The sequence below is a fragment of the Falco cherrug genome, chromosome 6 (genome assembly GCF_023634085.1).
Source record: "Falco cherrug isolate bFalChe1 chromosome 6, bFalChe1.pri, whole genome shotgun sequence".
Lineage (NCBI taxonomy): Eukaryota > Metazoa > Chordata > Aves > Falconiformes > Falconidae > Falco > Falco cherrug.
In genome coordinates, this window is record NC_073702.1 from 64,408,839 (window position 1) to 64,424,534 (window position 15,696).

Genomic DNA, 15,696 nt, shown 5'->3' on the forward strand with positions numbered 1-15,696 from the left:
TGAGAGCAGCAGTGTTTCTGTTAGCAGAGTGGGCTGTGAACCACATGCAGACACATCACCTGTACAGCTGTTGCTGCTATCTGCGTGACAACCTTTGTAAGAGACGCACAGCTGAGAGCTGAGGGAAACAACCTATTCATCTCCTCTAAAATGAACTTGAGCTCATGAACCCATAGCTCCTAGGTGCAGTTCCCAGGTCAACCACAGATATTCAGTGAGCTGCTGAACAAATAATCCTTCTGCTCCAGTTGCCATATCTGTAAAATCTGGCTTAACATTTATTTGCCTTGAAGGAAGATTAAAAGGTTATAATGATTAACATTTGCAAAGCTTCTTGAGCACAGTATTACAGAGGTACAACAACATGGTAGTACCTAGGATCCCATGAAAAAGTAGTCTCCTTCGTGCAAACTTCTTTGCAAAAACTTTTGCAATATTAGATTCTGATAAATTACTACCCTTTCTGAAATTCCTGCCCCTCACACAGCACAGTGAGAACTTGTTCCTAAAGCAGAAGGAGATAGGTGAGTTAACCTAAGAGGCTAAGGAGAAAATTTTCTGAGTTAAAAACCAAACTGTCACTTCTTTTCTAACTGCAGTGAAGAAACTTACAGAAGTCTTCCCTCAGCTCCTGGACAAACTGCGCACAGTAGAACAGAAGGCACCAGCAAACAATATTTCTTCCAGCATTCAGCGGATCAGAGAGTTAATTGCTCAAACCAGGAGTGTAGCTAGCAAGGTAAAACCTTTGGATGGGACTTCCGTTTACTAATGCTAATAACCAAATGCATCTTACTAGGAGCTCTATTTTCTTGGGTGATGTTAGAAGCCCAAACTTTGACATTGTTACCTCCCAAGAACTGGATAAACAAAACACCATGGAAGTCATCAAAATCTTTACAGTTGCTACTTGCAAGCAAATAACATTACCATGGTATTTGTGGTAGACTACTGCTACTGCAGTAGCAACTTCAATTAAGTAATTGCCACAGTATTAAAGATGGCTACAATAACAAAACCATTTAAAGCTAAAACTAATAGGTCATTACTCAGCTGGCAACATTAGTCATACACAGTAGTAATTACGGCAATTTCATGCAAACTTTTCTGAGATTACAGTATTTCTTTTTTTTCTTTTGCATTAATTTTCTGCAGGGTAAGATAATCTTTGGCTCACATGTTTAATAAAGAGAAACACTTTTATTATCATACATAAATTATGAGAGATTTTCTGTAACAAGAACACAAAGGTCAAAACTGTATATTTTAATTCACTCAGAGAAATAAAAAATGCAGTGTATTATTGTTATGTTCACAATGCTGGCATATGCTGTCCACATGCATTACTTCAAAAAAGAAAAGGAAAAATCACTTAGCATATGTGCAGTGCTTGACTGTTCTTTAAATCTATTTTGTCATTCAAGCATATTGTGCTTAGACTTGAAAACATTTCAGTTATGTTGAAGGCATTTTGAACTAAAATGAACATGTTTTAAAATTTTACTAGCATCTCATATATATCACTGTAACTTCAGTAATACAATAGGATTGCTCATGAACAGAAAGTTGGTCACACTACTCCCAAAGCAAAGAAATAAATTTCTAGCTATATAAGAATTTCACTGGGCCACACATTATGATGTAGCCCTGATTCAACTAAGCGTACACATACTGAAATGTAATTTACTTTATTTAATATGCTTAAGCACAGCTAATTAGGAGCTTTAAATAATTTTAAAATTAATTCCCTTCACCTTCTTTAGAGAGTCTTCCAGAAGGGATTGTTACAAACATACAATTTTGCATGGCCAACTTTTAAGTGCCAACACTGCTTTTGCAGTAAGCAAGGCTGCTGGCTAAGTATTCCTGTGTATCACCTTAACTAATGTCCCCAGGCAGCAATAATGTGTCTCACTTTGCACACTTGCAACTGCAGGTCCAAGTTTCTATGATGTTTGGAGGCCAATCAGCTGTTGAAGTCAATCCAAAGATCAACGTGGAGGAACTGAAATCTTTCACTTCCATGAGCTTGTACATAAAGTTTCAGAAAGACAGCCCACAACTGGCAGCATCTCCAGACAGATTTATTTTGTACCTCGGAAACAAAAATGTAAGAGAATAACCCAGTTATTTTTATATATATATAAAAGAAAACAAGAAAATGGAAATAGGCTTGAAGTTTATTTGCCCTTGGTTTTTCCTCTCACTATTTCTCCATGTTTCAATATAAGAGGTATCTACTATGAAACTGTCATTGATTTTGTGACAAGCAATGAGCAAGGGTTGCCAGGACCCTTGTCCTTGAAACTTCTCACCCCAAACAATGAAGGATTCTCTCCAAGAAGCAAATTAGACAGCCTGCACAGCTTGCTGCTGTGATTGTCACTGCTGCAAGCCACACTTGGTGTCTCCACTAAAGTGCTCCGAAGCAGCTAATGTCACTCTGCTTGACTTTTGTGGGCCACGTTTTAATCAGGTTTATGCTGCTGACAGAGTCAATTCCAAATCTCCAAAGTCACAGAGCCACAGGATAAGCAGGTTTCTTTGTATGTGGCTTGTGCTGCTGTCGTACGCTGAACATGGCTACTTCGAAACATCTAGGAAGGGCATATAGTCACACCCCCAGTAAGTGTTGTGAAATAATTATTCTTTAAAATGTGGTTCCTAGAAGGAAAAAAAAAAACATGCCTCGCAAGCCAGGTAAAATCCTGGTAAGCTTTTTCTTTGGAAGGGTAAAGAGGCAGGCTTTTCTTTTTAAGCTTTTCTAAAAAGAATGCTAAATATAAATCAAGTGAAACACCTCTTGGCAAAATATTTAACTGCAGCATAATACCTGGGCTTTAGACAAATATTTCTTCCTATTTCCTGCATATGACACTGCACGCTAAATACTCATGAACAGCTTCCCGTTGAACATGACCAACTTACGGTCAAAAGGCATCTCATGACCTTGTATTTACCTCAGTCAAAATGGATATAAAGTAAAATATCAGAGACTTTTTCTGTACAGTTTTATCTGGTAAAGAAAGCAATTAGAGAATGAAGCTTTTCTTTATTAGTTGTATTTAAAGGTGTCATTTAGTCTATCAAAGCCCACTCTTTACTAATGTTCTACATTAAATCTCTTTGGATGTTGTAGCTCTGACATTCTTCTCCATTGGTGTTTTAGGCAAAAAATTACATCGGTCTTGCAATTAAAAATGACAACCTTGTGTACATTTATAATCTGGGGGGCCAAGATGTGGAGATACCTCTGGATGCCAAGCCAGTCAGCACCTGGCCTTCTTACTTCAGCATCATCAAAATTGAGAGGTAAAGTGATAATCTGTATTTCCCCAAAATCAAACAGTTAATAGGAAAAAAAAAAAAATCGAACAGGCTGGGTCAGAACTGCTCATCAGGAGGCTTCAGTGCCTGGTTCTAATCCTGCTGAAATAAATGGAAATTCTCTGCCTTTAGACAGCCAGGACCCAAGGGGCCACAGCAGGGAAGAGAAAGTGTCTGTGGTTTCTCTCTTTCTTTTCCCCCCAGTGCCTGCTAGTAAGGAAACACAAACTCTTCGTGAGTTGGAGGCTTGCCTGTTCTTTTTTAAGTCTAGCCAACACAAAACTCTCATCTCTTACAATTCCCTTCTACAGGATTGGAAGACACGGCAAAATGTTTTTAACTGTGCCCAGTCTTAGCAGCACAGCTGAAGAAAAGTTCATCAAAAAGGGAGAGGTTCTTGGTCCTGGCTCTCTCCTTAATTTGGAACCTGAAAATGCTGTTTTCTATGTTGGCGGAGTACCTCCTGACTTCAAGGTTGGTCAGAAAAATACTTTAAATTCAAAAGTAAATAATGCAAACTTATCTTGCTGGGCTTCCCTTTAAACAGAGAAATGGTTAATAAATAAAATGTCCTTATCTAGTAATTTATCATCCTAGGACTCTTATCTTCTAGCCATGGCAAAACCTACCATTTTCTCTAGCACATCATGTCATACAGTAAGTCAATCAGATTCCTGTCAGCTGTCATTCAACTTTTCTGAAACGTAATAAGAAACAAGCGTGCTAGCCGTTAAGTAGCATGCATAAGTTAAGGCCTATTAGCTCAGCTTAACAAAGTTTGCAGGCTACGAGTTTTTTTCAATGCTAATGAGTTCTTGGTGTTTACAATTTTTTCTTTTACAGCTGTCACAAAAATGAAAAGTAATATATTGTTAATATTAGGACACTGTGGGAAACTAGCAATATACTGATTTGTTTGAATTTAAGTTATCATTGATTTAAATCCAGCCTTACAACAGCATGAAGACTTGCAAAACATGTCTGAAGACCTGTGTGAGGCAGTTGCTTCAGTCTAGTTCCTAAGTCAGCATGAATTAGTACCTAACTTATCTGCTTCTGCGAACATCCCAGGTCCTCCTTTTGGATTTAGAAATTGTTATGAACGATCTCGGCTATGAAAATTGCATGGCTGAATGAAAACCTACTTAGAAAGACTTTAGAGACTGTTAAATGCTTTAAGGTAACTGTAGTAGGTGCTAAAAACATCCAACTACTGTTCCACAAGCAGCTCTCCTAACAATATATAAACGAACATTATCTCAATACACTTTCATATTCCCAAGCTTTTGCACTGTTGAGACTACCAGATATATGCCACGGTCTGAATTCTAGATTGCTGAGTCCTGGGTGCAAGTTGCCTGGGAATAGGACTGATGACTGAATAATAGTTGCGAGCGCATGCACACACACACAGATATACACACACACAGATGCAGAGGCAATGGGAAGAAAAGGATTCATGGAATTATTCGATGAGCATATGTGTCTCTTCTCCCTTGGGAATGGACACCTCACGTTTTCATTAACATACAGTCTTATTTGCTAAAAGCTTTTGTCTTTGCTTGCCTGTTACATACTTTCTAAATACGGAATGTACCACTTAACCATTAGAAGTGTCATACTTAATTTAACAGAATAGTAGAAGAAACAAAGGAAATACATTTGGTAAATTATATCTGTGCTGCAGATACAAATTGCATTTTCTCTTACAGCTACACTTATTCTGCATTGCTGTATTACCATTATTACTGTATCGTAAGTAAAATGGAAACAACAAGAAGCCAAAGAAAAGTTACTGGCAGTGATCAGACTCTGAAGTACAAGAGGTGTTAGTTATACCACTCCTGTTCCATGGGGCAGAGTATTTTAATATTAAAAGAATGATTCGCTAGCTCTGTCAGCTTTATTCTTTTGTATTTTTCCCCTCACCAATGTGGCTTTTTAAATTCCATTTGCAGTGACCTTTGTTAAAAGAAGGAATTTCTATATCCTGCTCACAATAATACATATTGAGGATTAGCCACTGGTACAGACTTTGAATCCAAGTCTCCTGGGTTTAAAAATCTCTCTCATTTCTCTCTCTCTTGTCATGGTATGAAATTATTTTTCTGGCAGTGAAGGATGTCTATAAGTCAGATATGAAATATCTACTGAGACATTCAAATACATTGAGAAAGATCTATGATTAGTCAAATCTTGACCCTTTTTCAGGTGTGCTCCCTTCAAAACTACAAACTAAGTTTTGGGTTGCAGTTGCCTTACCTGGCCTATTGTTCTCACTGTGACACCATTTCTGTGCTCCATTTTAACTGGGAGCACAACAGCAGTATCACGACGCGGACTGTGAAGACTATGCCAAGGCAGCAGCATCCCATTTGTTTCAAAATATGAAGAGCACGGAGACAAAACTGACCCCAGGCACAAATGCTTGCGTGATACACAAATATAAAGTGTGACCTTTCTCCTTTTACTTCTCCTTGCCCCCTGCGCAGCTCCCCCCTAGCTTAAACCTGCCTGGCTTCATCGGCTGCCTGGAGCTGGCCACCCTGAACGACGGCGTCATCAGCCTGTACAACTTCAAGCACGTCTATAACATCGACACCGCCACATCGCCACCTTGTGCCAGGTAGGGACAGTCCTACCCTCACTGCTGCTCTGGTTCCTTGCAAGTGGGTTAGATGGTGGTTCGTTCCTGGGTTAGATGACAAATATGAAGGTGATACTGAGTTACCCGGAAGGAGCTTGGCCCCTTTTAACTCCTAGCTGCGCCAAAAATGTATAGATAGATAGATAGATACGGGAGTTGGACTCGACGATCCTTGGGGGTCTCTTTCAAGTCAAGATATTCTATGATTTGTTGCTGTCGCCATTAACTATCTCACAGCCTTGCTCATGCCTTCAAAAGGGAAACTGCTGCGTTAGCTGGGGCATGGTCCAGGCTTCCTCCTTACCCCCACCGCTTGCCTGGGACAGAACTGCTCCTAACTCAAATCCTGTCACTGCAAGGGATACGGCCACAGCCAGTTAGCTCCAGTAAGCCTGGTATACTGCAGCACAGTCCCACACCCGACCAAAGCCCAGACTGATGTTATCTGTTTGCCATACGCTCTTAGTGTATGTGCACTGCCACAACAGAAAAGAACTCAGATAAGCCGTTCACAAACTGGGAGATGCAGCCCCTGAAGCAGAAGAGAACACCAACCTTGGTGTTCGCTTAGCACAAACATAGACAGCATTTTGTTCATACAATGGGCAGCAACAAAATGCATTCTCTATACATTTGTACTCTCTATACAATGAAAGGAGGAAAACTTGCAGCTCTCACTGGGAAGAAATGCAGGAGGTGTTGGGACAGAGCCCATAGATGATTGCTTCCCATGCCATTCCCATGGGAGTGCAAGCTGCTGCTCTCTAGGACAGTGCATGCAGGCCACCCCGGGCTCCCCAGCAGAGCCCATGCTCAGCTAACGGCCCCAGAAAATTCAGATTAGCTTCTGCACAAACTGGGCAAGCTCTTGATAGAAATACATGTGTACCCTTATGATGAGGAGGTGTCGTGGGCCTGCCACTTTACAAGGATGAGCAAAGAATTTTCCTGTCCTCTACATACAACATAAGATAAAAGCAGGATGTAATGGAGTTAGAAACAACTTCAAAGCTACACACTACTTTTCAGAAAAAAATCCCAGAAAGAATACGAAAGTCATCAGTCTCTGTCAGAAAGAAGCAGCGGGTCAGAAAAATTATTTCAATAAACTATCTTCATTGTAAAGGCCTTCAAATTTCCCCAAATTCAAATGGGAATATGCCAAATATTACTTCCTTGCTTGTTTTTTCATAGAAATAAGTTGGCTTTCACTCAGAGCCGGGCTGTGAGCTATTTCTTTGATGGCTCTGGCTATGCCTTGGCAAGAAACATCGAGAGAAGGGGAAGATTCAGCCAGGTGACTCGGTTTGACATAGAAGTTCGAACTCCTACAGACAATGGATTGATCCTGCTGATGATTAATGGGGTGAGTACCAAATCCTGCCGGTACCCTTTATCCATGAATACCATGAGTATCCTCAGTACTTAAAATATCATGGAAAATCCAAAATGCTTATGCCCTTACATTTAACTTCTGGAAAAAGGAAATACTTTGTGTTCGTCTGGTGGATGTACACATTGGGAGGGAACTGGAACTTGCACTGAAAAGGCCCCAGGAAGCTGAGGCCCCGAGTTGGACTCTGCTCTCATCCACAGACAGTCAGGACTTCAGACCAGTCATACCCTCGTGATGACACTTTGAAAGAGACTCCAGTTAAGCCCAGTAGCTGCACCTTTATTTAGATGTGATTGCACAATGAAAACTATAGGAAATTACTGTGAAGCAACTCCCATGAAGCAGCCACTTTGTGGTAGCTGCCACTTTATAACTGTCTCAGGGTGTACTAGAGTTAAAAATTTAAGTTACTGAAAATAGAAAGTAGTCCAAATAAAAAGGCTTGATCCAAATATCACCAGCTTTTCGGAGGTTTGAGTGTGATGCAAACTCTATAAGGGTTTGAAGAAAGTAGACTCAACATGCAAATATCCTCTGAGAAGACAGACTCACATTTTTTTGTCTTTGGGTATCCCTACATCAAGCTCCCTAATCCTGTGTGGATTTATGTATTTATTTTACTATGAAGATGGAGTCCACAGACATACACTTGTCTAGACCCCTACATGTACACCACCACACTGAGCATTTAGAAGAGAAAAAAATACACTCTCGCAACGCTCTAGTGTCTGCCTTTAGGGTAACTTGCAGAGCAGAGTTGTAGGGGGCAATTTGCAGCATAGCATGCTACCTTCACTCCTAGGAGGTTAGGAGGTTTTGGACTAAGCAACTGATGTTAAAAGTTTAACAGTCTCTATTGCAGATCAGTCATTTTTCTTCCAAACAAAACCACCCAGAGGTTTGTCAGAAATGTATGCATTTTGTGCATTATGGTGGAAACTGGTATCAACTGGGATGTTAGCTGTGGAAGACCGTGCCTGCTCACAGGCACTTTCAGAAAGACTGCATAAACCAGTCCATTATTCAGTTCCGCAAAGACAGCTCACAAATATTCTGAACGTAATCCCTGTCTCATTTTCAAGTTTAAGCTGTTCAAAACAAACCCAAGCTGCAGCTTCATTTAAAAGTGTTGGATTAAAACCTACTTTTGCTACTTTAAGTAATAGCTTCCAAAGGTGGGCTCATTTGTGTCAGAGACAGCAGTTCTTGGCCTGCAGTAGCTTTTTCAGAACGATTGCTCCCATGTTTTCATTAGGCATGGGAACAGCAGCATGAACAGCAGCATGAATACTAGGAGAGAAAGCAAACATTAGAATTAACCCAGATGCACAGTTGCTGTAAACTGTCCTTTCTGCTTCATGTTGTCTTGGAACAAGGCTAATCCTACGGTACAGATCTTCATTTCAAGCACTCCCTGAAGATTTTCTAAAGTAAAGCTCCTGTTTATAAAGTTTAGGTCACCCAGCCATAGAACAGAAGCCAAACCATGAAGCAGGAAGAGTCAGGAAATCCAGAAACCAAATACACAGTAAATACACTCAAGCTGTTGTTCAGCCTTCAGTAAATACATCAGTGCTGATCAAAGCTGTGAAAAGATACAACCTTAAGCTATCACAGGCATTGTGACAGAAGCTGCTAATGCAGATACAACCATTCTAGCACAACATTGCTTTTACCAGTATAACATCTTTCATTTGGGGCACGTGGTATTATTTTGACAATAAATTCATGTGTTTGCATTAGGGAAACTTTACTGGTAAAAAATATTGACATTACTGTGCTATCATATACTATTCCTACAGGTAAACAGTTCACCAAATCTTCAGATAAGTGCATGTGTACATATACATGTATATTATATATATAAAAATAATCCAGAAACTTTTTATAGTTTTGCAAATAAAAATACCTTTTCCCAGAATGTTTTTTACAATGCCAGACACTCTCATAACACTTATTTTTTTTTAATTACTGTCACAATCATAGTGCTTTTCTGACTGTTGTTTTGTTTTATACAGAGTATGTTCTTCAGTCTAGAGATGCACAATGGTTTCTTGTACCTCCGCTATGACTTTGGCTTCAGCACTGGCCCTGTACTGCTAGAGGACTCCATGAAGAAGGCTCAGATTAACGACGCTAAATTTCATGAGGTAGAGATGCAGTTACAATCACAGACATACAACCAACTATCCCAGCAGCACTGTGACTTTGGCAGATCTAAAATATCTGCTTGCACTTGGCTTAAGAGAATTTGCTTTAAGCCAGTGTAGTAGTGACAGTAGCAAATCCCCCTTAGCAGGTTAATTCTCTTGCCATTTACTTGATGTAAATTCGAAGTCTGATTCCAGATCCACAACTAAAATTACAGTATCATTCAACATTTTTACGCAGAGCACAACTAAGCCTTTTATGCTTTGACAATGAAATAAGTTTTTTACGAAGTATGCCCTAACTTCTTGGATAAATCAAGAAAGCACTCTGAAGTTAATAGAGTTTGTGTGTTTGCTGCAGTGTAGAATTTGACATCGGCTATTTTCATGTGGATTTATTCATAAGTGAAATAGCCTGGGGTTTCAGTCATCAGAGAAATTGTGACATTAAAATATGCTCCCTACTAGTACTCATTGTCAGCTTCTTCTGATTTACAAGCAACTTTTTTGATAAATGGGGGGAACTTACAAACAAAAAGATAAAAAGATGTAATCAATTTTTGCAAAATCACCATGACAACTTATAAAAGATATCATAGTGGACACTTCTAAGCACACATTTTTCTTTTCAGATTTCTATTATATATCACAATTCTAAGAAGATGATCTTGGTAGTAGACAGGCGGCATATAAAAAGTGTAGACAATGAAAGAACAGCAATGCCATTCACGGACATTTACATTGGAGGAGCACCTGCTGAGATCTTGCACTCCAGGTTGGTTTACAACCGGGATTCAAGCGTTGATCTTCAAGTAATCACCATATATAAGTTATGTTGCATGGACCTATGCTGAAGGGCTTACAATAAAACATTTTTCCCAGCCTCAACACCTTACATAAAACACTCAGACACTCCTCTAAGTCTCTCAGAGCTCTGAAGTACCAAGGATTAGGCTTGATCCAGCACAGGTACAATTCTGCTGAAACTGGTCTAGTTTTAGTAGGGGTGACAGAAACTGTTGTCTTCTTAAAACAGAAGGGCATTTTCAAAGAACACTTAATTATAAATATAAAACGTACAGAATTGCTACCTCCTTGCTCTGCAAAATATGATCTTTGTAAAATAGCAATGCATGAGCTGAAGGATCAAGACCCTTTAAAAAAACCTGCATTTTGAAATGTAAACATTTTTTTTTCCTAATATGCTCTTCAGTTCTGATCCATCTCAGGTTCTTTCTAGACCCAAGTCAGCTGGCTCTGCATAGGCGTGGGAAGAAAAGAAAAAGTCTCATTTTCCCATCGTACCATTTGACAGAAGCCAAATTTAATCTCAGTAGACTGTGTAACACTCATTTCCTGCAGTGGGAATCTGCCGGACCAGGGTCATGCTCTGGGAGAGCAGACTGGCTGCTTGAAGAAGGGTACACCCTTCTGACACGCAATATTCATTCCCCAGGCCAGACAGCAAGGCCAGCATTTTCAGAAGGGCTCCAGCTGCTGTTTCAAGTGTAACAACTGCTAATAGAAATACCACCTCTCTTTAAAATATCCTCTATGTAAAAAAAAAAGGGGGGGGGAAGACAGCAAATGTTGTGCAATAGTTTCTAGGAATTAGTGGTAAATCTCCTGAAACCTTATTTTGTTGTCAGCATACTCTTGAATTGATAAATAATGTCTGAGTTAAAAAATACTTACAGATTAAGCTTTTAAGATAGGGACAAACTTCATGTAAAGAAAACCGATGCCTTTCAAATCCCATGTAATTATCTGAACATGCAAACAAAATGGGTGGCAAGGGAGAAACAGAGTATATAATTTATCTGGCCTTTCAAATAGTTCTTTACAAATGTCTATCATAAGGGGCTATTAAGGAAACTAGTGAGGTGGAGAGGGGAAAAGCTGCAGTGGATTAGAAAGTATCTGGGAAAGAGAAAATAGGACATAGTAGTAACTCTTCAATTTTCACAGCATCAAAAGTCTACAGTACATGCCCAAGGGATCTCTCTTAGGGCTGGTATTAAATACATCAGATCTAGAAACAAAGTATGACAGGATGGTGAAAATTACTTTGGTTAATCAAGCCTAGAGAACACGCAAAAAGCCCAGAAGGACCTAGAAATCTAGGCAACTGAGCAGCTCAATGGCAGATGAGACTTGTTCACAAGTGTAAGACACGAGATGAATCACATCAATGATGTCCAGAGTTGTGGTTATTCTGCTAAACACCTGGAAGGTACTGTCAAAGCAGAAAAATAGCATCTCAATAAACAAGTTGTATCAGAAAAAATCCATAGACATTGTAAAAATATGATCAATTATAATATTGAAAAATGCATACAGAAATTATCTAAGCAAAACTACACCTTTGATACTGTACTCAGCTTCAGTTCTCATGACAAGGGCAGACAGCAAAAAGTACAGTCCAAATGTGAAATCATTCCATTGTCATCAGGACCGCAAGTCAGTATTAGAATTGTATCATCTACTGATGATCTAGTACTGTCTCTCTATTACTACTACCTAGTACTGATATTTATGCTTCCTTTTGCTAGACAGACTTACAGTTAACTGACGTTGGAGGGCAGCAGCAGGGAGGGAAACTAGCTCTAGTCTTAGAGAAGGAATTTAATATTCTTTCAAAGCAGCGTATTTTCATTCACTTCAACAGCACTTTCCTCTGTCAATTGCCTTTTTTCCCTAAAAAGTGAATCTAGAAGTACCACTTCTTTTAGTGGTCTAGCAGAAAGCTAAGGAAAGCTAGGAGGACTGGGTGCTGGTAACAGTTAAGAAAAAAACTCAGATGCCTTTCCTTAGGTTAAAGCCTATCTTCTATAGGTCCTGCTGCTCCTTGAAAATGTGAAGTTAATGGTATTTACCAGACAGGCATATTTGTGGCATCCAGCCAGTCACATGGTCAATCAGGATAGAGTTTGAACTGGTTGACTGATACCCCACACTTCAATCCAAATCCCAATGAGGATGGCTGGAGCCTTCCTGTCAGTTTTGCCTTTCTGCTGATATCACTGAGGAGCAGATTAAGGCCTCTCGCCTTATTTCAGACATGTAAATGCACATCTGCACTACTTCGCCTGATGGTCCATTTTAGCCAACGTAGAAACGCAAGTATTTCCAGAGACTGCTTCATCCGTCATGTTTCCAATGTCTACCATACAATAATTCATAAACAGCTAGTGCAGAAGCAGTTGTCAACACTGTCAGTATCATCTCATGTGAGGTGAGAAGAATCCCACTACTAAAGCACATCCTGCCAAAAGAACAAAGACCATTTATAGGTAGCCAGGTCAAAATTCTGGATTTCACGTTGACTTCTTCAGTGTATTTGTTCCCTAGTTATCTCCTGGACTAGTACCCAGTCATTTCCTTGCACTGTCACAGACACTCTGTGACTTTAGGCAGATTACTACTTCTTCATGTACCTTGAGTATTGTGAGGATAAATTCAAATTATATTTGCCCTGTGCCATAATGTGGTGGTATCTTGGTAAAGGGTGGAGTTGAAAAACTTAAGAGCAGTGAGTAGGAGCTGCTGGGATACGCTGCGGTGCTGTATCTACCTCAAATCTGACATTCAAAGGATCTTGGAAGCCCACCTACTGCTCTCATTTACAATTATGTAAATCCACTCTTCAGTAATCAGAATACTTCCCTGACCTGTGTCACAACTGTTTGTTAAGAAATAGAGACCCATTTGCTTGCAAAGGCAAGAATGGAACTTGCTAGTAAAAGGAAGACAGGGAAACTAAAACAGAACTTTTCTAAAATCATACAAAATGGAGATAGAAATCCATTGATTTTCACTATAAGTGGGTAGAAATACATTTTAAAATAAGTCTTTTCATTTCAGCAGCTATTTTTAGCTTTTTAAAGTTACTGTATATGGATCTCCCCTCTGAACTCTCATTATTTCTCCTCATAACATTTATTACAACTGGTGTATCTTCACTTTTCAAAACATATGATGTGGTTAATTAGTTGTTTTACATAAAGGTGCAGGAATTGGGCACTAGTGAGGCAAATGATTGAGGCTTTTCCAAGTTTTTTAGAACATCTTGGCAAAAAAAAGTCTGTTCAGAAAGGCAAGAGCTATCTAACTGCAGCTTGTTTGGCAATGTTTCCCAACAGCATTAGCTCACATCTGGCAGGAACTATTGGCTTTAAAGGCTGCATGAAGGGCTTCCAGTTCCAAAAGAAGGATTTCAACTTGTTAGAAGAACCAGGAACCCTGGGAATCAGCTATGGGTGCCCAGAGGATTCACTGGTAAGCATAACATCATTTGTGAGATAACAACAATATTTTGGCATTGGATACAGCTGTGGGCTTAAGTTTTACTCCAAACAATGGAAATAAAATCTTCAACCAAGGGAATGATGATGCACTCATTGACTGGCAGGGGTGCTGTATGTGTGTGTTAGCTCTGCTGACCCAATTTCCACCCTGAATTAAACACAAGTTGTTTTACTTGATATTATAATAAGTGAGACTGCAACATGAAAGCTGGTTCTGAAATAGTGTGTTGTATTCTGAAAGGAACTATTCTAATGTAATTTGCTTTTTCTTAAAGAAACAACAATTGTCCTCATATGCATCCTAATACAGACGTATGAAATAAAAAAGACAGGAAGATATTCACCCTTCAAATTACTTCTCCCCTTAAGACAGGGCAGCTCTTCTCCCGTAATACACAAACCAATTCCCCCAGCATTAACACAGAAAATTGCCATTTTGTTTGTGACCCCTTGCATCATTCATCATTTGTCCATTACAATGCAAGGCTGGTAAATCTAACCAGTGTTTGTGGTCTTCCTCCTATGACCATGTCTATCCAAAGCCATGCTGTGGATAAACCAAAAAAAAAACCTGTGAAAATGGAGTCCACCACCTGTGGAACTCATTACACAATCTCATCCTGTCAACAACGAAGCTAACTGCAATTTGTTCTACCTCAGCACCAGCTTTACTCCTGAGACTCAGAGGGTTATTTACCACCACGTCCACCGCCCCACCCCAGCACTCAGTGCAGCACACAAGCTACTATATCACATGGTGGGATGGTGACTCAGCGCCATACGGCTCAGACAGGGGCTTGAGCCCCCTCCGCTTCCAGTCTTCATGCTCGCTAACATCAGCAGACTTAGGATGAGGCCAAGAATCCCAGGACAGTGATAACAACTTGATTTGCACTGCCTAAAATAGCTATACTTTCTTAAGATTTTCACAGCATGCGAGGGAAAGCCTATATAAATTAAGCCTACATAAATTAAGCATGCAGGAAAGACCAAAGGTTTTATAGAAATGAACTGGTTGCATAGTTTAAACAAAAAGAAATAGCCTCATTCTTTTTATGATTTGAATGTTTTCTGAGCTTTACTTGCAATTTTGTTTTATTTAATACACAGATGTCCCGCAAAGCATATTTCAATGGAGAGAGCTTCATTGCATCAAGCCACAAAGTGTCCCTCTTTAGTGAATTTGAAGGAGGCTTTAATTTCCGGACATTGCAGCCCAATGGGCTGCTGTTTTACTATTCTGAAGGAGTGAGTATATCTTTATTTACAGTTTGTTTTATTTTATCCTTGCACTGTTTCCCAGGAGAGTACTAGGGGGGAAATGCAATTTCTCGCTTCGTGATTTCATAATAAAGAAACCAGTCTGCAATATAGAAGCATTCATTGATGACCTCATTGTCAGAGTTTGCATTTGATCTACAGATGAAAACCAGCAATGCTTAGATGTTATTTTGATGATAAGAAGATAATTTGGTCATATGCCTAGAATTAACATGCATCCAGTTGTGCTCAGTAAAATCCTTAAGACAAAATGTGCTGTGCTCAGCGGCACTGCAATCCCTATTTGGACCTGTAGGTGCTACCAAAGTACAAATAATATCGAGGACCTGACATTTTCCATCCAGAGACAATCCTCCAGAAGCAAAGACAAAGTTTGTTTGAATTTGTGGGAGAGTATTTTGAGCATTGCTGAGTTGACAGGAATCAGTCAGAAAGCTGCCTATATTCCCAGATGGTGCTCAGACTTCCATGTGTGACTGGGAAAAGTTGCACTTGAGAACAGCTCCTTGCCGCTATGGGAAGCCAGGCTGCTCTAAATGCCCCCTCAGACGTGTGACATGGGCAGAAATATGGACTTGCACTCCCAAA

General features: G+C 39.7%; 1 protein-coding gene and 1 long non-coding RNA gene across 4 annotated transcripts in view; one reads left to right on the forward strand and one right to left on the reverse strand.

Moving 5' to 3' along the window:
* Nucleotides 1-15,696, forward strand: part of LAMA4 (laminin subunit alpha 4) — a 104,753-nt gene that overhangs the window by 74,214 nt on the left and 14,843 nt on the right. Inside the window, exons 18-27 of the mRNA XM_055713664.1 lie at nt 600-739; nt 1,937-2,110; nt 3,170-3,312; nt 3,639-3,801; nt 5,820-5,953; nt 7,169-7,340; nt 9,389-9,520; nt 10,153-10,295; nt 13,663-13,798; nt 14,938-15,075. Coding sequence (XP_055569639.1) covers nt 600-739; nt 1,937-2,110; nt 3,170-3,312; nt 3,639-3,801; nt 5,820-5,953; nt 7,169-7,340; nt 9,389-9,520; nt 10,153-10,295; nt 13,663-13,798; nt 14,938-15,075 — 1,475 coding nt within the window. The remainder of the gene's footprint in view (nt 1-599; nt 740-1,936; nt 2,111-3,169; nt 3,313-3,638; nt 3,802-5,819; nt 5,954-7,168; nt 7,341-9,388; nt 9,521-10,152; nt 10,296-13,662; nt 13,799-14,937; nt 15,076-15,696) is intronic.
* The window catches only part of LOC114017675 (uncharacterized), a 34,504-nt gene continuing 20,764 nt past the window's right edge, over nt 1,957-15,696 (reverse strand). For 2 of the 3 annotated variants that reach the window (XR_003562861.2, XR_008732760.1), the window contains one exon: nt 1,957-2,095. This is a non-coding gene — a long non-coding RNA (uncharacterized LOC114017675). The remainder of the gene's footprint in view (nt 2,096-15,696) is intronic. The other variant, XR_008732761.1, reaches the window with a different exon arrangement.